Below are 26400 nucleotides of genomic sequence, written 5' to 3'. Positions count from 1 at the left end.
ATTTTCAATATCAGACGTTTTTCCTCCTACCTCTATCCTGAGAATTTACTTGAGGTTTTATCACATTTAATAAGACACAAGTATTTTCCAGACCAATTGTTGGAACTTCAGTATAATCATGTGTGGTTACAATAATGAGGGCAAGGGATGCCTAGCTGCCTCAGTTGGTGGAGCATATATGACTCTTAATCTTGAGTACCTGAGTCCAGTTCCATATTGGGTATAGAGAGTACTTAAAGTATAAGATCTTTAAAAATAATTAAAGTATGAAAATAAATCACAGCTTTTCCTCCTTAATGATTTATTTAAATTTTGGCGAATGTAGCTGGTTTTGCACATTATGTTAGCTATATAGACTAGAAAGGGCTGTACAGCCTGATCTACAGATTTTGCCTGGCTTGAATCTTTTTGAGGCTTATTGGGATAATTTAGAGGGCAGGAAGGTGAATGGAAGGTAATTAAAAAACACTTCATAAAATTTTGGTGATTTGATATTAACTCAAAATTACTCTGTTGTTATGAATTTATATGTAAACAGGATTTCTGAATTCTACCCAAAATACATGCCACAAACAATTAAAGATTTTAAGTTTACAGAGGGTAAAATGCCTAACATAAGGTCATACTAAAATTCAATAGCATAGCATCTGAGTTTCAAACAGCTTTATCACACATCGGTTTTCCTGATTCCAGAATCACTTCTTTCCCTAATTCAGTATGCTTCATAGTTGAATATATTTGATTCAACTAATTGAATATGTGCTCATTCAAGAAAGTATCATTTTATCTTGTTTACTCAAGAATCAAGATAGAGTTGGGGTGCCTACGTGGCTCAGTTATTTGGGCATCTGGCTCTTGATTTCCACTCAGATCATGATCTTGCACTTCATGAGCTTGAGCCCCGAGTCCCTCTCCACACTGAGAGTGCAAAGCCTGCTTGGGAGTTTCTCTCACTTTCTCTCAAAATAAATAAACAAACTTAAAAGAAGGTTTTAAAGAATCAAAATAGAATCAATGCAGGTGTCTGTATTAAGAGAGTAATTATCCTCTCTCTGAAAAGCAGTTTGATCCCTAGTAAAAAAAAATAAATAAATAATAAGGGCTTCCTAAAGGTTTTTAAATAGTAGAATAACAATGACATTGCTTCTCTCAGAAATGACTATGAAAAAAAAAATAAAGGAAGATGAAGAAGAGAATACAAACTCCCATCTTCAGTAGGAGTAGGAAATAACTCCAACACCAAATAACAAAATTGAGTAAGGGCTGTCAAATGCAAAAAAGGCCAAATGAGTTTGAGAAAAATGATAAGATAGATTGTCTACATTTGCAGATCTCCGTAAAAGTCAACAGAATATATGTTTCAAAGAAGGTGATATGCCCTGTGGGGCAAAAATAAACAATTTTGGAACCATTCATAGGCTACCAGCAGGAACTTCTCTAATTTGGTACCACAAAAGAGGAGAGGAGAAGCTGAATGAGGAATTGGAAATATACTGTTTTTTTTTTTTAATGTGCACAAGAAGGAATGTGAGGAAAGAGATCCTGTATTATTAGCAACTTGTGGTTGCGCATCTGTTGGCATGGAGGAAATTAAGAATAAAATACAGATATACCTCGGAGATATTGTGGGTTTGGTTTCAGACCACCACAATACAGCAGTATCACAGTAAGTCAAGGTTTTTTTTGTTTGTTTCCAAGTATATATAAAATTATGTTTACAATATATTGTAGTCTCTTAAGTGTGCAATAGCATTATGTGTAAAAAAAAAAAACCTGTGTACATACCTTAATAAACATACTTTATTGCTAAAAAATGCTAACCCTTACCTAACTTTTGGCGAGTTGTCATCTTTTTTGCTGGTGGAAGGTCTTGCCTTGATGTTGATGGCTGCTGACGGACCAGAGTGGTAGTTGTTGAGAGTTGGGTGGCTGTAGCACTTTCTTCACAACAGTGAAGTTTGCCACACTGATTGACTCTTCCTTTCATGAATGATTGCTCTGTAGCATGTGATGCTCTTTAATAATGCATTTTACCCATAGTAGGGCATATTGGAAGCAGCAAAAAACATTTCCAAAAAAAACCCAGTAAAGTACAGGAGGGGAAAATCAAGGAAAAAATGAACAAAATGAAATGGAAAACTAACCAGTGTTTAAAAGGAAGGGAGAGCCAATGTTAGATGTGACACATGGATAAAAGAGAATAATTGTTGTCCCTGAAGAATAAAATTCACAAAATTGAATGTAATGTTTAAGGCTGTTTTTCAAGGAAGCTATTCAGAAACAAATGCAGACTTGAATCTGTAGATTAAGAGGGCACATCATGAGCCAGGAAAAATTTGCATGGAGTAATTAACATGAAGACATAATCCAAAAAATGAATGAATGAATACACAATCTAGTAATATTATTGGACTGAAAAAAAAAACATGAGGGAGAGAAATATTCAGATTGGCTTCAGAATTTTTCTCAGAAAAGTTCAGTACCAGAAGACAGTGGAACAATATAAAGTCCTCAAGGACAAAAAGTATGACCCAAGAATTCTATATGTTGCCACACGTTGTTCAGGTGAAAAGTCAACAGACATTTTGAACATAGAACTTAGCAAGAAGGTAGAAAATTGAATTTTTCTGATACCTTCTTGAAAAATTACTAGAAGACAGACTTTACCTAACCAAGTGATAAAACATAGCAAAAAAAACGATCCTGAATTCATAGGATTAATGTGGAGATTACTGTTCTAGCGCAGTTTATCATGTTATAAAGAAGAGAGCCAGTATAAAGAAAATAAAATGTAGAATCTAGAAAATCGGTGACCCACCACAGAAGAGCTTCATGAGGAACGGACAGGATGTCATTTGTCTGCCAAAGCTAGAATCTACAGAGTTTTCCAGGGGAAAAAAATAAGAACTGATTTGTTTAAGCATATAGAAAATATTATTCAGTGGTGTGCCACAATGAAGTTAGAGCATTTGGGAAAAAATACTGATAGGTCTGCTGCAAACAAAGCAAATTAAAGAGGCATTTAACAACTCTAGGAAAACAAAATAGTTGTACAAGAAAGGAATTGTGATCTTAGTATGTTTAGAAATTCATACTAATTGTATGGCTATAATATTTTGAAATTACTGATTTAATCAAATGAGGAGAGGAAAGTTGTGCATGAGGAGAATCACTAAAATCTTCATCATGGTGAAAAATATAGTTAATATTGATAAGTCAAGAAGAACACCTCTTCTTCCATAAAGAGAAGATAATATATTATATATCTAATATTGATATGTTAAGAAGTACCAATATAGGGGCAACTGGCTGGCTCAGTCACTAGAGCATGTGACAGTAGATCTCAGGTTTGTGAGTTCAAGCCCCACATTGAGCATACAGCTTACTTAAAAATAAATATCCATATAAACATTTTATTTAGAAAGATGGAAACAGGAAAATGGTGAGAAGATTTGAGGATGGTAGGACATAGAGAAGAATAGGGGTTTTCTATCTTTCACTGTGAATCTTATTTTAGTTCCATTTGAGTTTTAAAAGTATACTGTTGCAGGGGTGCCTGGGTGGCTCAGTCAGGTAAGCCTCTTGATTTCGACTCATGTCATGATCTCACTGTTAGATCGAGCCCCGCATTGCCTCAGGCTTGTGCTGACAACATGGAGCCTCCTTGGGATTCTCTCTCTACCTCTTGCTCTCCATCCTTCCCTACTCATAGTTGCTGTCTCTCTCTCTCAAAAATTAAAAAAAAAAACATTTTAAAACGTATACAATTGGAATATTTTTGTTACATTTAAAAATTTTAATTCCAGTATAGTTAACATTGTAATATTTTGATAAAAATAATTTGGGGTGCCTGGGTGGCTCAATTAGTTAAGCATCCAACTTCAGCTCAGGTCATGATCTCACGGTTTGTTTGAGCCCCACATTGGGCTCTGTGCTGACAGTGCAGAGCCTGCTTTAGATCCTTTGTCTCCCTTTCTCTCTGCCCCCCCTCTCAAAAATAAACAAACATAAATTTTTTTAAAAATAATTCATCAAATAATGGATTATATAGCTTGTGGATTGTGCACAGAAAGGCATGTGAAGATCTTCACTGAACCACTGTTAATGGTACTTAAAAATTATAAATCTAAATGTCCATTGATAGAGGAACTGTGTAGCAGCTTAAAATAATAATATGTGTGTGTTGAGATGGAAAGCTCTTCAAAACATAATACTAAGGGAAAAGTTCATATTTTAATAACCTATATGGCATTTCATTTGTATTACAATAAAGACAAAGCTGTATTTTTCTGTGTAGAAAAAGTCTGGAAGGATATAGCAAACTGATAACTTTTACCTTTACTTTTTACCTTAAATACTTCTGTACTCTGTCTCTCTTTTTTTTTTTAAAGAAATATGTGGCATGTATTACATTTCAATTAAAATGGATAACTATGGGGACACCTGGGTGGCTCAGTTGGTTAAGCACTGAAGCTGAGTCTGACATCAGCTCAGGTCATGATCTCACAGCTTGTGGGTTCGAGCCCTGCATCAGGCTCTGTGCTGACAGTTCATAGCCTAGAGTCTGCTTCTGATTCTGTGTCTCCCACTCGCTCTGCCCCTCCCCTGCTCATTCTCTCTCTCTCTCTCTCAAAAATAAATAAAAACATTAATAAAAAATGTTTCTAAAAATGAATAACTATATAAGCTATGTTCACAGAAACACTAGAGTCAGGCCCCAAGTCCTGTAGCCACCACATTGTTGATAAACTACACAACTTTTAGCAGATTATTGTTATGTCTTGTTTTCTCAATCAGTAAACTCTGAATAATTATTATCCTATGTGTTTTGGGGATAAACAGTTATACTGCTAGAAGTTTACAATATAGCTTTCAAGACTTACAAAACAGAGTTTAAAATGTGACTTCACTATTAACCTCTCTAAGCTACTAATTTTAGATATATCCTATTTCACAGTGTTACTGTAAGAATTAAAGATGTAAAGAAGTTAGTACATTAGCTAGCATGTATTAAGAACTCCAAAAATTATAGGTATTATTATCATTTTTCCTGAAAAGAAGATATAACTTTGTTATATTGATATTATTGTATTCAGAATATATATGCAATAGCTTTTGACCTAATTAATATCCAGAAATAGTAAAACAGATTACTAGAACCATTTAAGAGAGTTCTACTGGTTGTGTTTCAAAGGATAATTGTGTGTCATTTTAACAAGTCGCTGCTTTCTTAAGACTGGTTGGTTGTTACAAAATATTGGTTGGGGTACCTGGGTGGCTCAGTTGGTTAAGCCTTCGTCCTTGGTTCAGGTCATGATCTCGTAGTTTGTGGGTTCGAGCCCTACGTCAGGCTCTGTGTTTCCCTCTCTCTATGCCCCTCCCCCACTTATACTCTGTCTCTCTCAAAAATAAACAAACATTAAAAAAATTAAAACAAAAAAATGCTAAAACATTGGTTGAAGTAGAATTCCTTTTAAAAAGCCATACAGGGCAATCCCTATCAAATCAACACTGGCATTCTTCACAGAGCTAGAACAAACAATCCTAAAATTTGTATGGAACCATAAAAGACCCCAGACAGCCAAAGCAATCTTGAAAAAGAAAACCAAAGCTGGAGGCATCACAATCCCGGACTTCACAAAGCTGTAATCATCAAGACAGTATGGTCCTGGTACAAAAACAGACACTCAGATCAATGGAACAGAATAGGAAACCCAGAAATGGACCCACAAACGTATGGCCAACTACTCTTTGACATCTTTGACAAAGCAGGAAAGAATATCCAATGGAATAAAGACAGTCTCTTTAGAAAATGGTGCTGGGAAACCTGGACAGCGACATGCAGAAGAATGAACCTGGACCACTTTCTTACACCATCCACAAAAATAAACTCAAAATGGATGAAAGACCTAAATGTACAACAGGAAGCCATCAAAATCCTCCAGGAAAAAGCAGCCAAAAACCTCTTGATCTCGGCTGCAGCAACTTCTTACTCAACACGTCTCCGGAGGCAAGGGAAACAAAAGAAAAAGTGGACTACTGGGACCTCATCAAAATAAAAAGCTTCTGCACAGCAAAGGAAACAATCAGCAAAACTAAAAGGTAGCTGACAGAATGGGAGAAGATATTTGCAAATGACATATCAAAAAAAGGGTTAGTATCCAAAATTTATAAGGAACTTATCAAACTCAACACCCATAAAACAAATAATCCTGTGAAGAAATGGGCAAAAGACACTTTGCCAGAGAAGGCATCTAGATGGCCAACCGACGCATGAAAAAATGCTCAACATCACTCATCATCAGGGAAATACAAATCAAAACCACAATGAGAGACTACCTCTTACCTGTCAAATGGCTAACATTAACAAGTCAGGCAACAACAGATGTTGGCGAGGATGTGGAGAAAGGAGGCACCCTTTTGCACTGCTGGTGGGAATGCAAACTGGTGCAGCCACTCTGGAAAACAGTATGGAGGTTCCTCAGAAAATTAAAAATAGAACTACCCTATGACCCAGCAGTTGCACTACTAGGTATTTATCCAAGGGATGCAGGTGTGCTGTTTCGAAGGGGTATATGCACCCCAATGTTTATAGCAGCACTATTGACAATAGCCAAAGTATGGAAAGAGCCCAAATGTCCATCAATGGATGAATGTACAAAGAACGTGTTGTATATTATACAATGGAGTGTTACTTGGCAATCAAAAAGAATGAAATCTTGCCATTTGCATCTATGTGGATGGAACTAGAGGGTATTATGCTAAGTAAAATTAGTCAGAGAAAGACAAATATCATGTGACTTCACTCGTATGAGAACTTAAAGATACAAATCAGATGAACACAAGGGAAAGGAAGCAAAAATAATATAAAAACGGGGGGGGGAACAAAATGTAAGAGACTCTTAAATATAGGGAATAAGCATATGGTTGCTGGAGGGGTTGTAGGAGGGGGAATAGGCTAAATGGGTAAGGGGCATTACGGAACCTACTCCTAAAATCATTGTTGCATGATATGCTAACTAACCTGGATGTAAATTAAAAAATGAGCTTTTAAAATTGAGGCTCAAAAAGTTTCAAAAAAAAAAAGTCATACAGGGGCTCCTGGGTGGGTCAGGCAGTTAAGTGTTGGACTCTTGATCTTAGCTCAGGTCTTGATCTCTGGGTTGAGAGTTCAAGGCTCACACTGGGCTCCACGTGGGGTATGAAGCCTACCAAGAAACAAAACAAAAAACAATATATACTTTTGGAATTTAAATACATTATCTTTTAGTGAGAGGAACTAAGGTCTCAAATATAAGTGAGGTGTCAGGAAAATAACAATAGAACTCCCCTAGCAATAGCACTGCTAGGAATTTACCCAAGGGATACAGAAATGCTGATGCATAGGAGCACATGTACCCCAATGTTCACAGCAGCACTCTCAACAATAGCTAAAACATGTTAAGAGCCTAAGTGTCCATCAACGGACGAATGGATCCTGAAGATGTGGTTTATCTATACCATGGAATACTACATGGCAATGAGAAACAATGAAATCTGGCCATGTGTAGCAACATGGATGGACCTTGAGGGTGTTATGCTTAGCAAAATAAGTCAGGCAGAGAAGGACAAATATCATATGTTTGCACGTATAGGAGGATTAGGAGGAACTTAGGACCATGGGGTAGAAGAAGGAGGGAAATGGTGGGGGAAAGGGAGAGAGGCAAACCATGAGAGACTCTTGAATGCTGAGAAACAAACTGAGGACTGATGGATGTGGCGGGGAGGGGGGAAATGGGCATGGAGTAGGGCACATGTGGGGATGAGCACTGGATGTTATATGGAAACCAATTTGACAATAAACTTAAACTATCTGTAAAAAAAATATAAGTGAGGTGTCAGCATAAACAGTTTATTTGAGTTGACAACAAAAAGTGTAAATATGACCATAATTCCTGTTTGCCAGTGCTTATAACCCATTTGTTGTTACTAGACTGTTGCATAGCCTATATGTAAGACCTCAACATTGCTACGTAGGATACTCTTTCATAAATGTATTGATTTTATAGTCTTCTGGAACATGCATTCTAAGAAGTTAGGGAATGGCTTAAACATATATAAATCAGAAAAACAAAAGTTTATTCATTCAGCAAAAATTGATCACTGTGTGTCAGGCATTAGGCATTAATGCAATATGGGCATGAGGCATCAATCACCAAAAGCAAATAAAAATATCTGCAGTTAAGTGGGAAGAGGAGTGGAGACATAAACAATAAACATATTAAGAAACACATGTAATATACTAGAAAAGTAAAAGGCTATGCAAAAAGGAAAAGATTTATAGTAGTGAGAGGGATTACAAGTGCAAGGAGGAGAGGAAGAACCATCAAAGGAGTCTTAGAAGACAGAACCCAAAGACTTAACACAAGAGAGTGTGATGATCTAGAAGCCTAGTGAAGAAAGTATATCAAAGTAGAGGGAATGATGAACAGTCAGATGGCAGTAGTCACTTAGCAGCTGCTAAATGAGTCGGACCTGAGAAAAGACTGTAGGATTTGGCAACAGGAAAGTCACATTGGTGGTATTTTCAAATTTCAGTAAACTTGTGCTATTTAATTCCTTTTGGTCATGGAGAAAAGATTGACATGAAAGATAGTTACTGGTAAACTGTCTTCTTTCTGTGGTCTTGTGGTACTAGTGGTAGTTTGACCTTGTTAAGTGTGTAGCATCTAGATTGCTCTTCACAGAAAACTTAGGATACTGTTGTTTCTGCTTGAATGTCAACCTGGTCACCGTGAACAAATGGTTAAGATTACACTAATAGCAAGAGTAGGGAATGAGATTTCTGTTGTGAGAACCCCATACTCAGAACTGCAGGAACTAGTCATTTGGAAGGTAACATTATTTAGATTCAGAAAAGCTAACTAAGAGAATCTGTGATGTGTGGGCATTACAGTCCGTTGACTCCAGGTGGCATTCCTCGAGGTTGCTATAGAAAGAAAAAAAATAGCTTAAAGAGGGAAAAATTCAGTCCTGATTTTAATTGTTTGCTCCACTAAGAAAAAGAATACCAAGTCAGGTGGAAACTTCGCCCTTTAAATTTTTTAGTTTAATGTGTTATTCTGCATTTAGAATACATATGATTAACTTGTGTGTGTGTGGGGGTGGTGGTGGTGATCAGAAATTCAGCATTTAAGTGCTGTCACCCTAGCAAGGGTATACTCAGTAGATAGAATCATCATAACATGTGGGCTGAGATGAGGCTGTTCTAGATGAGTCTTTCAAAGTTAATTGATGGAAACTTCCCACTTTCCAGAATGTTTATTACCTTAGCAGTGCTATGCCACTACTGCTGGAACACAGCTGTGGGTGCTGTGCCAACACCCACGTTGCCAGTGTCAGGAAGGATGTACTTTTAAACCTCTAATTTATCTAATAATGTCTTTAGTGATTTGTGTAGGTTTGGCATTGTGATAAAAATGCTTCCTAGCCCTGAGAATTCAGTTTGCAGCCTTAAAATGTATATTGTCTTAATATGCATGTGGAAGATACTAACAAATCAACTTAGAAAAAGATCTGACTAAAATACTCTCCTGTCCATGTAACAGGACTTACACACCCATGATATTTGAAAATGAATGCAAATTAAATGTTTTTATGCCATAATAGCTTTTTGTGGTTTGTGTTCTATACAGAGATGGCAACACACAGTGCTAGAAGGGAGCTACCTTTCATATTCAATTCCAATCTGACTCCTTTTCTTTTTTCTAATGGAAAATATAAATTGTACTCATCAACCTACAGAATGGAGGTATAATGATAAGCTCTTGTAAATAAATATTTAAAAACTCTTTTTTTAAAGTTTATATATTTATGTTGAGAGCAAGAGCATGAGCACAAGCTGGGAAGGGGCAGAGAGAAGAGACAGAATCCCAAGCAGGCTCTGCACCATCAGCATCTCACAAACTGTGAGATCATGACCTGAGCTGAGATCGCGAGTAGGACACTTAACCAACTGTGCCACACAGGTGCCCCACAAATAAATATTTTTAAGGAGGTAGAAAATAGTATTCTCTTGTTTGAAGTATTAAGTGTCATAACCAGTTGGTGACAATATTACACTTAAAAATTAAAACCAAATGGACCCCTAATTAATGGTATTTCAACGTTGTTCAAAGGCTTGCATATAGTTTATATATGACTTAGATAAAAACTAGGCAAAGATTTTATTTTTATCCATGAATACAAAAAGTATGTATTTTGATGCCTGAAGCAAACAAGAAAGCAATAAATTGGTATTTGACTTTAAAAGAGCCAGTCTCTTTGGGGCACCTGGGTGGCTCAGTTGGTTAAGCATCTGACTTTTGGTTTCACTCAGGTCATAATCTCACGGTTCGTGAGTGGGCGGAACCTATTTGGGATTCTCTGTCTCTCTCTCTCTCTCTTCACCTCCCCTGTTCACTCTCAATAAATAAACTTTAAAAATTTTTTTAAAAAATAAAAGAGCCAGTATCCCAAAATGACACACTGCAAAAGTTAAAAATTTTCTAACCATACTCTACTTCAGCAATGCTCTCAAGATAATAACATTTGTAATCTTAGTTCTCTAAACTGCCCTCCTCTATTTTTCATTTTTGCTATACAGTACATGTGTCAGACTTTGAGACCTTTGGTATCAGCATTGTATATACATCTTTCAAGAGTCATATGAGAAATGGTGAAATAAAGCAGTTTTGCTATGTTGTTATCATGTTAGTCATTCTTGATAATTCTCTTAAAAATGACAAGCTCTAATGATAAGCTTTTATTTGACTTGTATCAAATATTCTCAGATGTGACTATGTTTTAAAATATATTTGCAATTCTGATTTTTCAGAAATAATCACTTTCACTTCAGAGTCAAAATCATAAGAACTTATTCACGTTAAGTGTTACAGTGTTCTGACAGGTAGAAATAGCTGATGTGGGTGAAGCGTCTAGCTTGATATTTTATATCTAGCTATTAGTTAGCTTGATATTTTATATCTAGCTATTAGTCAGCTAATCCTACTTCCTACTTCACTGAAAATATTTTCATTCTGTCTGACAAAAAGTAAAAAATTACATTAACTGTGACTAAAAATGTATTGCAGGTGACACATTAATGAGACTAATGGTTCTTGCCTTATTCTTTAAAGTTTTCATATTCTTACCTTTGGTGAGGCTAGATCCTAGATATTTGAATAATTACACAAAAGAATCTTTTTTCTTGGTAGGGGAGGAATTATAGGGGTAAGATTACAATAAAAGTTTTTAGGTAATTTTAATATAAAATTTGAAACAAAAGGACCAAGTAAATCTGGTAACTATATATTAAAATTCCATTTATGCAAAATATTTGGATGTGTCTGGTTAGTCAAAATAAAGCATGATAGAAAGGTAAAGACAAACAATGCTGAAAAAGAGTTTATTTAGGTCTATGAAGAAAAATTTTTACTTACCAAGAAAAATTCAGTTAACTTAGCATGAAAGGAGAAATGGTAATATGGCTTATAAAGCATTTGGATTTCAAGAGATGTCATCAGTGGATTTCATAATTGTTTAAGGGCAGTGGCTTTCAAAACTTTTTTATCACAATCAGGATTCAGTATATACCTATGTATATATCCACATACTTAGCCTTACCTCATGCACTGTATTTCCTTTTTTTTTTTAAAGCTGCTCAGAATAAATAAATTCATTTCATTAACCACTAATGGATCATAATCTGTAATTTGAAAGATACTGATGAATGGTAAAGATAGCTAGTTTTCTGATTTTTTTCCCTTCAAAACTTAGAATATAAACATTGTCATTTTATGTTTCTAAACCACTCAACCACTCACTTTCTTGGTCTCACCTAAACCTTGTTATCACAAAAATTGCACGAGCATCCTGCTCTCAGACTACAATATTTCATCCTTCCAGGTTATGTGCTTGATCAAGTGCTCCTGACTACAATTGTTTCATTACATACAGACCACACTGGTTTGCCACTCGTGTCTCTTCTTTCTTAGCCAATTTAAAGTCCACAGTCTAATGTTGTAATCACATGCTTAAAACTTAATAAATTTCCAAGTCTCTTCTTCACTTTTTAATACTTACCTTGCAAAATCCCCAATCTTGACAAACTAGACAATTCTTTTTACCCACACATATTCCAGCACATGAACAGAGATGCAGAAAATCGTACATCCAGAAAGACTGGTTTCATTTAAAAATTGTCTCAAGCTTCCAGCAATCTCACAGCACTAACAGCCCTACTACTTTCTATTTCATACTATATTCTCCTCAACCCTCCTGCCGCATGTACTTTCTTTCTACCTTCGCTACCCAGTTGATAACCTACCCCAGTGATTCTCAAAGTGTGGTCCCTAGACCAGCAGCATGAACCTCATCTGGGAACTTGTTAGAAATGAAAATTTTCAAGTCTTCAGATCTACTGATTCAGAAACTCTGGGGATGGGACCCAGCAATCTTTGTTTTAACAAGCCCTGCAAGGTGATTCTGATGCCTGCAAAAGTTTGAAAACTGCTGATCTAACCTACCATACTTAATTGAGAAGCCATGCTCTAGAACCTAAGCTCCAGAGAAGGGGTTATTTTTGGTTTTGTTTTTAATGTTTATTTACTTATTTTGAGAGAGAGAAAAAGACCATTAGTGGGGGAGAGGCAGAGAAAGAGAATCCCAAGAAGGCTTTGTGCTGTCAGAGAGGCACAGAGCCTGACATAGGGCTCGATCCCACAACTGTGAGATCACGACCTGAACTGAAATCAAATCAGACACTTAAATGACTGAGCTACCCAAGCACCCATTTTTTTGTTTTTAAATATAATTGACATACAGTATGAGTTTAAGGTAAACCACACAGTGATTCAACAATTATATACACTATGAAATGCTTACCACATATAGTAACCATCTGTCACCATACAAAGTTAGTACAACTATATATTATTGACTGTATTCCCTATAGTGTACTTTTTCATCCCCATGACTTATTTTATAACTGGAAGTCTGTACCCCTTAATACCCTTCATCTATTTTCCACACCTCCCTGTCCTTTGGCAACCACTAGTTTGTTCTCCATAATAGTTTATTTCTGTTTTTTGCTCATTTGGTTTTTGGATTCCACATATAAGTGAAATCACATGGTCTTTTTTCTGACTTTTTCACTTAGGTCCATCCATGTTATCTTGAAAGACAAGATTTCATTCTTTTTTGTAGCTAATATTCCATTGTATATACACCACATATTCTTTATCCACCCATCTGTGTAAGGACATTTAGGTTGTTCCCTTACCTTGGCTATTGTAAATACTGCTGCAACAAACATGGGAGGTCATATATCTTTTTGAATTAGTGGTTTTGTTTTCTTTGGGTAAATACCCAGAGACAGATTTACTTAGTTGTATGGTAGCTCTGTCTTAATTTTTTGAGTAACCTTCATGCTGTTTTCCATAGTGGCTACACCAATTTACATTCCCATCAACAGGGTATGAGGGTTCCAAAGGTAGGAGTTGTTGTCTTTTATGGTCATTTATATCCTGAGTGCGAAAATGGTGCCTGGAACGCTGTAAGCCTCAGTAAGTTACTGTTGAACCAATCCCATATCGATGGGAACACCCTTATTTCCTACTAAGAAATCTAGAAACTGACTTGCAACTGTACTGTACCCATTTTCTTCCTTCCTTTTCCAACTAGTGAAACATGCCTCATGCTATGAAAGGTCAGCATTACCAGATATGGATTAGATCTCATCTCTTCTTGCCTTCTCAGAAACTTTCCTCCTTTGGTCATCCCCTGTGTCCTACATTATTTGTCAATCTTCCTCTACTAGATCATTTCATTTAGTATCAGTCAGATTCTACACCATTCTTAAACAAGAACAGACTCCCTGTCCTTATATGCTCTTTCACTTACTGTCTCATTTCTATTTGCCTTCACCGCCACACCTCCTTGCTTCCCACTAACCCCTTCTAATCTTATTTTCACCTCCACTATTCAGTGGTTCTTAAAATCAATGATTTTTTAAGCACCTTTATTGAGATATAATTCACATACCATAAAAGTTACCCTTTTTTTTTGTGGGAAGATTTTTTTTTTCAGGCTATTTATTTTATTTATTTATTTTTTTTACAAATAGTTTATTGTCAAATTAGTTTCCACATAACACCCAGGGCTCATCCCCACAAGTGCCCTCTTGTGGGGAAAAGTTACCCATTTTAAGCATACAATTCAATAGTTTTAGTACATTCAGAAGTCCTTAATCATCACTACAATCCAAGATTTAGAACATTTTTGGGGCGCCTAGGTGACACAGTCAGTTAAGTGTCTGACTTTGGCTCAGGTCATGATCTCGCGGTCTGTGGGTTCAAGCCCCACATTGGGCTCTGTGCTGACAGCTCAGAGCCTGGAGCCTGCTTCAGATCTTGTCTCCCTCTCTCTCTGCCCCTTCCCTGCCCATGCTCTGTCTCTCAAAAATAAATAAACATAAAAAATAAATTTAAAAAAACAAGATTTAGAACATTTTTGTCACTCCCAAGAGAAACTTCCTACCCATCAGCAGTTACTCCCTACGCACCTTACCCCTCTGCACTAGGCTACTGCTACTGTACTGTTTCTATAGATTTGTCTATTCTGGACTTTTCCTATGAATGGAATCATAGAGTATGTGGTCTTTTGTGACTGGCTTCTATCACCAAAATGTTTTCAGGATTTATCCACATTGTAGCATGTATGTATACTTTATTCCTTTTATGGCTAAATAATAACCCATTGTATGAATGCACTGCCTTTTATTTATTTATCCATAATCAGTTGATGGCCAGTTGGTTGTTTCTGCTCTTTGGCTATTATGAATAATGGTGCTATGAACATACATATACCAGGTTTTATGTGTTTACTTCTCTTGGATATATACCTATAAGTAGAATTGCTGGGTTATATAATAACTTCAACATTGTAAAGAACTGCCAAAGCAACTGTACCAGATACCAGAAATATTGTTGTGGCCTGTTTTAGAAAAACAATCTACCAGCACATACACCCCAGTGTTCATAGCAGCACTCTCAACAATAGCTAAAACATGGAAAGAGCCTAAATGTCCATCAATGGACGAATGGATCAAGAAGATGTGGTTTATCTATACCATGGAACACTACTGGCAATGAGAAAAAATGAAATCTGTCCACGTGTAGCAACATGGATGGACCTTGAGGGTGTTATGCTTAGCGAAATAAGTCAGGCAGAGAAAGACAAATATCATATGTTTGCACGTATAGGAAGACTAGGAGGAACTTAACTGAGGACCATGGGGGAGAAGAAGGAGGGAAATGGTGGGGAAAAGGAAGAGAGGCAAACCATGAGAGACTCTTGAATGCTGAGAAACAAACTGAGGACTGATGGATGTGGGGGGGGAGGGGGGAAATGGGCATGGAGTAGGGCACTTGTGGGAATGAGCACTGGGTGTTATATGGAAACCAATTTGACAATAAACTATTTGTAAAAAAATTAAAATTTAAAAATAAAAATTTAAAAAAAATTTAAAAAAAGAAAAACAATATACCATAATCTGTTCTGGCCAAACAATTCACATCCTTCACTCATGCAAAATACACTTGCCCCCTCCCCATGAAGTTTCGCAAAGTGCCATCTCTTAATGGCATCAGGCTCAGTTTAGGAAATCAGTGAGGTCAGGTGTAGATGAGATTCCTTGGGTACAATTTTTTGATGACAGCTCCATGAGTATAGTTCCACTTGATGTGAAAACATGGTGACTAAGTAAACAAACTAGGGGTGCATGTGTGGCTCAGTCGGTTAGGTGTCTGACTTTGGCTCAGGTCATCATCTCACGGTTTGTGAGTTTGAACCCTGCATAGGGTTCTGTGCTGATGGTGCAGAGCCTACCTGGGATTCTCTCTTCCTCTCTTTCTGCCTGTCCCCCATTTTTTCTATTAAGATAAATAAATAGACCTTTAAAAATTAAAAAAAAAAAAANTACAACCTTCCCATAACTGCCCAATATACAGTGGTGAGGCATGAGATGCCCTTCCTATTCCAAAAGGGTTTGGAAAACAAGAGGCATTCTCTTTTTATAATTTCTTCCTATGTGGTGTATTCTTTTTCTAGTTTTAAATACCATCCATACAGGGGCACCTGGTTAAGTGTCTGGCTCTTGATTTTGGCTCAAGTCATGAGCTCAAGGTTCATGAGTTCGAGCCCCTCATCGGGCTCTGCACTGACAGTGTAGAGCCTGCTTGAGATTCTCTCCTCTCTCTCCCTCCCTCCCTCCCTCCCTCTCTCTCTCTCTCTGCCCTTCTCCTGCTTGTACACACGTGTGTGCATGCTCTCTCTCTCTCTCAAAAAAAAAGAAAAAGAAAACAAAACTTTAAAGAAACCATATCATCCGTACATTCATGGCTTGCAAATTTCCTAACATCTCTTGAGTTCCATGTAGAATATCTAATAACCGTTTATTTATTCTAGCTTTACTAGAATATCTCACAGATATTTCCAATTTAACATGCTAATATTAATTATTTTTTCACCCTTTCCCCCCACAAACCTGTTCTTTTCCTGGTTTCTCCATCTAGAGGAATGATGCCACATTCACTTAGTTGCTTAGACCAAAACCCAGGACTCAGCCTTAATTCTTTTCTCTCACCTCTGTATTCCAATAATAGTAAGTTCTGTATTTTCTTTCTCCAGAATATACTCTTTTCTTGAATCTCACTTGGATTACAACATTGTCCTTATTGGCCACCCTTCTTTATTCTTGCACCTTTCAGATTTCCATTGGGAGTGAAAGTTATATTTTAATTAATATGTCTGGATATGGCATGCTGTTGCTCACAATCTTCAGTGACTTCCCACTGCACTTTGAGTAGGATCTGAATTTCTTTCATGGTCTAAAAGGTTCATAAAGGTTGCTTATGCCTCTGACCTTATTCCCTGCCATCTTTCCACCTTATCCACTATCTTCATCTTCTCTGGGCTTTTTTTTCAATTTCTCAAACATACCCAGCTCTCAGAAAGGATCTGTACACATGGTACTTTGTATGCCTGGAATATTCTTTCCCAACTTCCCACCCCCACAGAACTGAATCTTTCCTATTCTTCAGGAATAGATTCCTGAATCTTTCGGAGTTCTTGGAATCCAGGAATCCAAGATACAGGTTCCTGACCATTCTCAGTAGGTATCCCTCTTTATTCTCTATCACTGTGTCCTGTTTAATTTGTTTACTTATTTATCATCTGTCTCCCTAACTAGATTATAAGCCCTATTGGGTCAGAGGCCATGTCTGTGTTATTCACTTACCCAATGCCAAGGCAGAGTGCCTTGCACATAATATGCACTCAATAAATATGTACTGAACAGTATTTAAAGATATAATTTTGTTTTGAGACAAATATATTAATAAGTAATTATTAATGTTAAATGAATTATTTCCTAATTCTTACTGAAATAGCCCTTTCTCTTTCAGTAATTGCCCTTCCTTTTTGGCTGCTGCCTTAGCCAGAGCCACATCAGATGAAGTCCTTCAGAGTGATCTTTCTGCACATTATATCCCAAAGGAAACAGATGGCACAGAAGGAACTGTGGGTGAGTACCTTTCTACATTATTTGTTTAAAAATATTAAAATATGGGGCGCCTGGGTGGCTCAGTCAATTGAACATCCAACTCCTGATTTCAGCTCAGCTCATAGTTTCATGGTTGTGGGATGGAGCCCCGTGTCAGGCTTCATGTGGAGCATGGAGCCTACTTGCGATTCTGTCTCCCTCGCTGCCCCTCCTCTGCTCACATGTGTGCTCTCTCTCTCAAAATAAACTTTATATATGTATTAAAATCTTCTCGTGTGTACTGACACACAGAAAATGTCTACACAACATGAAATGTAGTTATTTACCCACTTGTTGATTTTATAGAAGGAGGAAAAAAAACGCAAAAAATATATACTTCAAACTAGTCAATAAAAGGAAAAAAGAAAAAAATACAAATGTATTTTGAAAATATGTGACAATAATTGGAGTAAGGGATAGCCCTAACAAAATATTATCATAAATAATGCCTAAGTAAATAGAAAGAGTACAGTCAGAAGTGTGAAGACATAACAGAAAAGATGAGTGAGGGGAGAGTTTAAGCAAAACATATTTAAACTTTCAGCTTACCTTTAAGACCAAGTAAAAAATCATATAAAAATTCAAGAAATAGGGGCACCTGGGTGGCTTAGTCGGTTAAGCGTCTGACTTCGGCTCAGGTCATGATCTCACGGTTCGTGGGTTCGAGCCCCGCATCAGGCTCTGTGCTGACAGCTAGCTCAGAGCCTGGAGCCTGTCTTCACATTCTGTGTCTCCCTCTCTGACCCACCCCTGCTTTGCTTGCGCTCTCTCTGACTCTCAAAAAAAAAAAAAATTCAAGAAATCAGTTGTAACATCTCATTCATTATATTAAGTTTTATTTCTACCAAAAAATAGAGTTCTTTATGACAACTATGTAACATGTGATTTAATTGCATGGATCACTGGATGTCTTTTTTCCAGGCTAATTAAGAGGCTTCATTTAGTAAGGGAGGCATATTTATTAACATATTCTGCTTATACATATTTGCCAGGCTCTAAAAAAATACCAATTTTTCTATCAATTAGGAATTACTACTCAAAATCATTAAGGAATTTTTAAAACTTTTTAAAAAATGTTTATTCAGGGGCGCCTGGGTGGCTTAGTCGGTTAAGCGTCCGACTTTCGCTTAGGTCATGATCTCGCGGTTCATGGGTTCAAGCCCCGCGTCGGGCTCTGTGCTGACTGCCAGCTCAGAGCCTGGAGCCTGTTTCAATCTGTGACTCCCTCTCTCTCTGACCCTCCCCTGCTCGTGCTGTCTCTCTCTCTCTCTCTCCTAGAAATAAATTTTTAAAAAAACCATTAAAAAATGTTTATTCATTTTTGAGAGAGACAGAGACAGAGCACAGCCAGGGGAGGGGCAGAGAGAGGGAGACACAGAAACTGAAACAGGCTCTGAGCTGTTGGCACAAAGGCCGATATAGGGCTTGAACTCACGAACCATGAGATCATGACCTGAGCTGAAGTTGGATGCTTAACCGACTGAGCCAACCAGGCGCCCCCCTGCCTTTTTAAAACATGTTAAGGACTTTTAATATTTCATTTTATTTGTTCCAACGTAAGCATCTGCCTTTAAACATGGTGCATAAGGAGCAGAGCATATATTAATGAATCTAAGTAGCTAATCCCAGAGAACTTGAGGCAGATATAAAAGTAAACATTTCTGTTCTTCCTTTATCTCTCTAGATCATTTTTGACAGAAAATTGGCAAGAAAGGAATTCCTCTTCTTGTTTTTACTGAAAATAATTGATTCACTTGGAACCAAATTGTTCCAGAGACAACTTGGATGGAATTCCTGCTCCAAAGCATTGGTCTTTCCTCTGGTACTGATGCATGAAGTAAAAGCCCCATAATGAAAAGATGAGGGAGATTAAATTCTGCTTCACTGCAGCCTGGGTGATGGCTGACTCAGCTCCAGCTCAGTACAGTGACATTAACGACTAATGAGTAATTTACAGCTGCGAGGGGGTGGGTTGCTACTTTGGACAATTTTCTCTTTTTCACATCCTTTTTTATTTTATTTTTCCATTTCAAGCAGCAATTATATATACTGATGTTCTACACTCCCCGCAGAAGGAGAATACTTAACGTAGCAATTGAAGTATTGCCCTGCATGCCTATTTTGGAAGAATTTTCAGAACCCCCCATAAGATAGTAAAAGTGAAATGGTGGTGTCATTGTTCTGATTTTATATTTTCTCAAGAGATTACCCAGTAATGTCTCCAGGCCATGGCTGTGATTCAGAATAATTTGTTGTAATTCTAACTATTTGCAAGTCCTTAATCCATTTAACCCAAATCACTCAGTGTGAACTACACTGAGGAAAATCCTACAGGGCATATTGTGTTTATCCGCACATCAGAGTGGGAAATGAGTTTAAAGAATAAGGTCTGCTGTCACTGGCTTACTCAAGTCCCCACTGAAATCCCATTGTCTCTGCTCTTAGCTATTTCCAAAAACAGACTTAAAAAAAATCCTTAACCTAAATGTTTCTGTCATCCATAGCAAAATGTTTGCTAAACGACCTTGTGTGTCTCTTGGTACAAATTTAGTTTGGCAGATGTAACTCCTGTCCAGACAACCTAAAACCAATTTAAAATATCCTAGTCTAAAAATTAAAAACAAGAAGGGGAAAATGATCACTAATACAGAGGAAATTAAAAGAGTTATGAAAACTTTGTATAAATAAATCTGAAAACCTGGGTATTTTCTAGATAAATACAAACGAACAAACTTTACCTAAAAAAAGAAAGTGATTGAGAAGATTGCCGAGGAGCCATCTTCCAAAAGGGAGAAAGTATAGGTGATCCTACAGGTGAACATTTTCAAATGATCAAAGACAGATAATTCCAATGTTTTTTAGAATGAATTATCCAATTGCACAACGAAGGAAAATTTGATACCAAAACTTGCCTGAAACAAAACTAAAAAAGGATATGAGAGGTCAGTCTTAGTAATCAATGTAAAAAATCTTAAGTAAAATACTTGTAGATTGAGTACAACAGTTAATTCATTCAGTGTGTTTTTTCTTGAGGGCTGACCATATGCTTAGCATGTGCTGAGGAAACCATAAACAAAACAAAAATAATAGGAAGGCTGTTAGCATAATCTATATATTAATAGGTCAAAAGAAAAACAGCAGAGTAATCTCAAAAGATGCCCAAGAAGCATTTGATAAAATTGATAAAATTATCCATTCCTAATTTTAAAAATATACTTAATAAAGACAACTGGATGGGTACATCTTGGGACACTGTAGGACAAAATTTGGCTCAGAGCAAAACCTAGCATTTGTGCATAATGTATACTTAAGAATTTTTTGGTTGTGGGGTCCCAGGCCATCTAAGTTGGAAGATCATGTGATTCTTGATCTTGGGGTTGTAAGTTAGAGCCCCACGATGGCTCTAGAGATTACTTAAAAATAAATTTTAAAAACAATTTAGAATTTTTTAGTTCCAAATGACTACTAACAACTCAGACTGCCTTCAGCAAAACAGAATTTACTGGCTAAATCAGTGTATTGGCTACATGGCTGGATTCAAGGCTTTACAGGATTCATCAGAACCTGGCATTTCTCCAGATCTCAGCTGTATTTTTTTTTTTAAGCAGGCTCTATACCTAACATGGGCTTGAACTCACAAACCTAAGATCAGCAGCTGCATGCTTTATCAAATGAACCAGCCAGGCACCGCTCTTTAATTTTGATTTTATTTTCAGGCTTCATGTGGTGGCAGGATCACTATTAGGTGCACCAGGTCTTCATCTGCCTACGTACAAATCAAGCAGGAAAATAAGAGTAACTACTCAGTTGCTCTTACATAAATTACAGGATTCACTCTAACCAGCCCAGCTTGGGTTATTTCCAATTCCTGAACTGATCACTATAGCAGAGGAATGTGATTCTCTAATTAGCTAGACTTGAATCTCATGTTTTACCCCTAGACACACAGGGACTGAGTAGAGAAGGAAATGCCTCTGGTAGAAAGAGGAATCTGTGCTAGGTGGCAAAAACAAACAAACAAAAAACCACCAAAAAAAAAAAAACAACAACACATTAAAGCAAAATTCTGACTCAAAATAGGAAATAAAGTAAAATAACTAGGAATATATTTATTAAGAAATATGAAACTCCTGGGGCACCTGGCTGGCTCAGTTGGAAGAGCATGCGAACTCTGGGTCATGAGTTCAAGCCTCACATTGGGGGTAGAAATTACTTTAAAAAAGAAATCCTATGAGGGGTACCTGGGTACTCTATTGAGCAACATAAAAAGGATTTAATTAAACAATATAACTTGTTTCTAGATAAGACTCAATATGAAAAACACATCAATTTTTTTTGCTGGTTACTCTATAAATGTAAGGTGACCCCAAACACAAGGGCAACAGATTTTCCTCCTCAAACCTGGCAAAATAATTAGAAAATTCATCTGAATAAGAATGAATATGTCAAACTACCCTAATGGATAGCCTTTTAGAATTAATATCAGGTAGGAAAACTAGTGCTGATGTGAAAACATGTTATAAAGTTACAGTAATTTTAAAATAATGGCACCACTGTAGAAATAGATGGAGTGAAGCAGAATAGACGATCGAAAAGCATATAAATATTTTAATACTTTAGTAGCTAATTTATGTTTGCATATTCATTCAATAAACATCTTGTGAGCCCCTGCTATCGGCTAGTTACTGTACTATGACAAATCAAGTATAATTGAGACACAGTCTGTACAGTCTAATTTGGGAAATGTAGAGCACAGGTGTCAGGAGTCAGACCTGTGATTGAAAATGGTCTTACTTATTTGTGAAATATTCTGGAGAAAGAAGACAGAACAAGTACTTAATAAATATTATCTATTGTTATAAAATGTGGCAAGAGCTATAGTAGAAGGTGTAATGGCAACATAAGGGAAGAAGCAACTGGGAGGCAATAGACACAGATCTACTGGTTTACTAAATACTAGAGGATGCTGGTATTGCCTCCCCCTAACCAATTTACTGCCCAGGAGACAGCACAGGTATGGAAATGTTCTCTGCCAGCGTTGTCCAATGTGGTAGCTACTGGCCACATGCAGCTACTGCTCATTTGAAATCTAGCCAATGTAACCCAAAAACTGAATTCTAAATTTTACTTAAAGTTAAATGGCCACATGTAGCTAGTAAGCAACCTTACTGGACAGTGCGGGTCTATATAAGAAGAGTAATATACAAGCCAAAAAATGATATTATGGTTTCTATTATTTGGCATATTATCTGGAAACTATCCTGATAGTTAATATCAGTTATTTGTTTCACCGCACTCCATTCTCCCTAAGTGTCTCCAAATTCACTTGTTTTGCAGTCCTCTGTTGTGATTGAGTCAAACTTACACCTATGCTGCTGCAAAGACCAGATGGGTTGGAGTGATAGAAATAGGTAATTGCAGGCTGAAGGAGTCTCTGGGCAACTGGTGCTTTAAAAAAATAAAGATTGGAGTTTTGTCAAAACAGCAAAAATACTGGCTTGTCTATTAGCCTCAGTTCCTCTCTTATACACACCTCCTCAGTATGTATTGGCTCTTTGAATTTCCTTTCTCTTTCAAATGTACCCTTGATTTTCACTTAAATAAAAACGTCAAAGGGGACAGAGCCACAAAACATAGTTACCATGCTGTACTATGTTAGAAAAAAAAAAAGGGCAAAGAAAACCTTGAGATAACCTTTCTGATAAAGTCATTGTTGGAAGGATTTTGAATAAGAAAACAGGTAAATATAGTCGCAAATTAAATCGCAGTGGGAGGGAAAGGAATAAAAAAAATGGGAATCTACGTTCCTAGGCCATTCTAGAACAGAAAGTCTGTCTTCTGTGGGATCTGTGTTCTAGATCAGAGGAGTCATGTGCAGCCACTGGCCATCTGGTACACATTTTCTCAGGCTGTCAGGCAATATCTGATTTATGTAAAGTTAAAAAAATAAAAAACTTTTGGAGAATTCTAAATTTTTTTTTAACCTGTTTACCTGGGATGTAGGAATCTCTAAAATGCTGGCCTGAGGAAACCTAATCTCCCCTTGGTTATTTAACAGCTGCACTTGAGTCAAGGACAGCTGGAGCTGAGCTGGTGTGAGATACTATTCACTGTGGCCTAAAAGGCTTACACATCTGCTGTCCATTGAGAGATGCGAGTCAGACTTGGAAGTCAGCTCATCTGTTCCACTTGATAGACAGGCAGTAGACTTAACAATCTTCAGTGAAGAATCCTCTGGTGGTTCTTTTTCTATCCAGGGTTACACATACAGACAGATTTTAAGTACTTTTTTCCTTAGAGGCTTTTAAAACTTTAAAACTTTTACCTCATTTGTTAACCTTTTAGCTAAATTATTGAGGCCATTGACAAAAGCTTTAATTAAAAAATTCATCAAATAAGAAAAATGTATATAATTTAGTTCCAAATTATGATCAGTTACGAGAGAGAAAAGTTAGGGAACTGGGGGGAAATAAAGGAAGTCAGGAAGAAAAGACAAAAGCAAAATGGTAAAATAAACTCATTCCTGTGGTTTGCAAAATAAATGATGTTTTCATAGACCTTTCATATTCCAATTGGCTGAATACTATCCATATTTCAGTCACTCTTCTAAGCAGGGGGCACTTGGCTTTCCAGATAATAACTATGGCAGCCAACCAAAAGGGAGCCACTGCTATGGAGCTGAACTAGATAGCAGTGGTCAGAGCACTTTGAGGGTTGGAAGAAGTTCAGTGTAGGAATAGATCCAACCTTGGCCAGAGGTTTTCTCCTTGTGACATAAAGATGTCATAGTGGCAGCTGCTGGCTGATGATTTTCTACTTGATTGGCTGTCATTGTCTCTCTTCAGAAGCAACATTTCATTTCTCTTGAGAAGAGGAATTTCTTCTATTAAGTAAGGAGTTTGACTAAGGTGACCTACTTCTGTCTCTACCAAGCAGACTAATGAAAAGCAGCTTTAAATGGCTCTTCATTGGGGGTGTCTGTGTTTCTTTCAGAGATTGAGACAATGAAATTGGCGCGTTCTGTCTTCAGCAAACTACACGAGATTTGCTGCAACTGGGTCAAAGACTTCCCTCTCCGCAGGAGACCCCAGCTTTATTATGAAACATCAATCCATGCCATCAAAAACATGCGCAGGAAAATGGAAGACAAACATGTCTGCATTCCTGACTTTAATATGCTCTTCAATTTAGAGGTAAAGGGCACTTCTCAAGAATCCACAAGATCTAAAAAACAAAACAAACACCTTCATGGTCCTACTTTCTGATAGTATCTCTGATGGGTTGGAGGACTAAAGGCAGAGTGGCACAAATCTGCTTACATTAGACAACAGAAAAGGAACTATTTTATGTTATTTTGGGGGTTTTGTTTATTTTTAAGTAAGCTCTACGCTAGATCAAGAGTCGCATGCTCCACTGCCTGCATCAGCCAGGGGCCCCTATTTTATGTTATTTTTGAATAGATAATGCATCCACATGGTTCAGAATTGGAAAATAAAAATCTCTCTTTTACCCTTGTCTCGCAGACACTCAGTGCTCCTCCATGAAGACAAGGGAAGTTACCCAATTTTTGTGTGAACTTCCAGTTATTCTATAAACATATAAGCAAAAAAGAAAACTGTCATATCTCAATAAAGCTGCTGATTTAAGTTCCCACATTACTATGTTGTTGAAGCAACATAAAACCCAAACATAAAAGAATGAATTTGAGACTGAGACAGTTTTCTGATTTCATGTGACTTCTTTTTAAAGTCTTGGTTTCTGATGCAGGAAAGTAGCTGGAATTACATTTCATGAATCTCTGTGACTGACAAATTGGATCATACGAGCCTTGTCAGCTTAATAACCATTTTCTTGTTATCTTCCTCTTCTTTTTCTATAAAATGTATTAGGTTAGTGCAAACAGAGGTAGGTTTGTTTCCTTCGCCTGTCACTTGCCTCTTTTCTTCACTTAAGTCCATAACTTAATAATTACAATGTAGTAATTTATACAAAACACAAGATTTCCTTCATTTGGCAGCTAAATTTAAATTTTAGCTGACAGGGTCTGCTTAGCAGTGAAGGTAGGTTGATAATTGGTGCTTATGTTACAAAGATAGATCAGCTTTGTTTCCAAATATCTTTAGACTATGTGGATACCTTTGTTTTCAAATGTTCCACGCCCATGCAAATATAACCTAAAAGACTATTGTATGATAAACAACCCTTCTATCACTATATCCATTTGAAGATTATACTCAGGTTTGAGAGCATTATTGCTTTTTTTTTTTTTTTGACCTGGTAGGTTTTCATTTTGCCTCAAAAGCAGCCCAAACGCCTAACTCAGAAAGGAGCACCCTGCCGTAAAGAAACAGGCTTTGAAGACAATTTGGCAGCACATATTTAGAACCCTATACATTTTCACACCCTTTGATCTGATAATTTTACTTTCATAGGGACACAAATGCAGGAAATTCTTACATATATTTGACATAACATTTTCAATAATAAAAAAGTGGAAATGATCTAAGTCATATATAGGGAATGAATAACTAATAATGCTCCTGAGATGGATAGTACATATCCATTTCAAATGTCTTTGAGTAATGACATTTAATGTCATTTAATGACATGGGTAAAATGCTAATGATATGATAAATGACGAAAAGTAGGATATAAAATGTTTAGTATGATCCCAATTTTGTTTTATTTAAAAATTGTGTGTGTGTGTGTGTGTGTGTGTGTGTATATATATATATATATACGGTATATATAAAATATATAAATAAAAGACTGGTTATCTG

General features: G+C 36.8%; 1 protein-coding gene across 1 annotated transcript in view; it reads left to right on the top strand.

Moving 5' to 3' along the window:
• The window catches only part of PPM1E (protein phosphatase, Mg2+/Mn2+ dependent 1E), a 215610-nt gene that overhangs the window by 176341 nt on the left and 12869 nt on the right, over positions 1-26400 (top strand). The window contains exons 2-3 of the mRNA XM_077745624.1: positions 17484-17602; positions 24614-24813. Of these exons, the coding sequence (XP_077601750.1) occupies positions 24625-24813 (189 nt within the window). The 5' untranslated portion in view covers positions 17484-17602; positions 24614-24624. The remainder of the gene's footprint in view (positions 1-17483; positions 17603-24613; positions 24814-26400) is intronic.

This window comes from Crocuta crocuta, unplaced genomic scaffold (genome assembly GCF_008692635.1).
Source record: "Crocuta crocuta isolate KB4526 unplaced genomic scaffold, BGI_CrCroc_1.0 scaffold333, whole genome shotgun sequence".
NCBI lineage: Eukaryota > Metazoa > Chordata > Mammalia > Carnivora > Hyaenidae > Crocuta > Crocuta crocuta.
The sequence above is the reverse complement of the archived record's forward strand: the minus strand, read 5'-3'. Positions and strand labels throughout refer to the sequence as shown.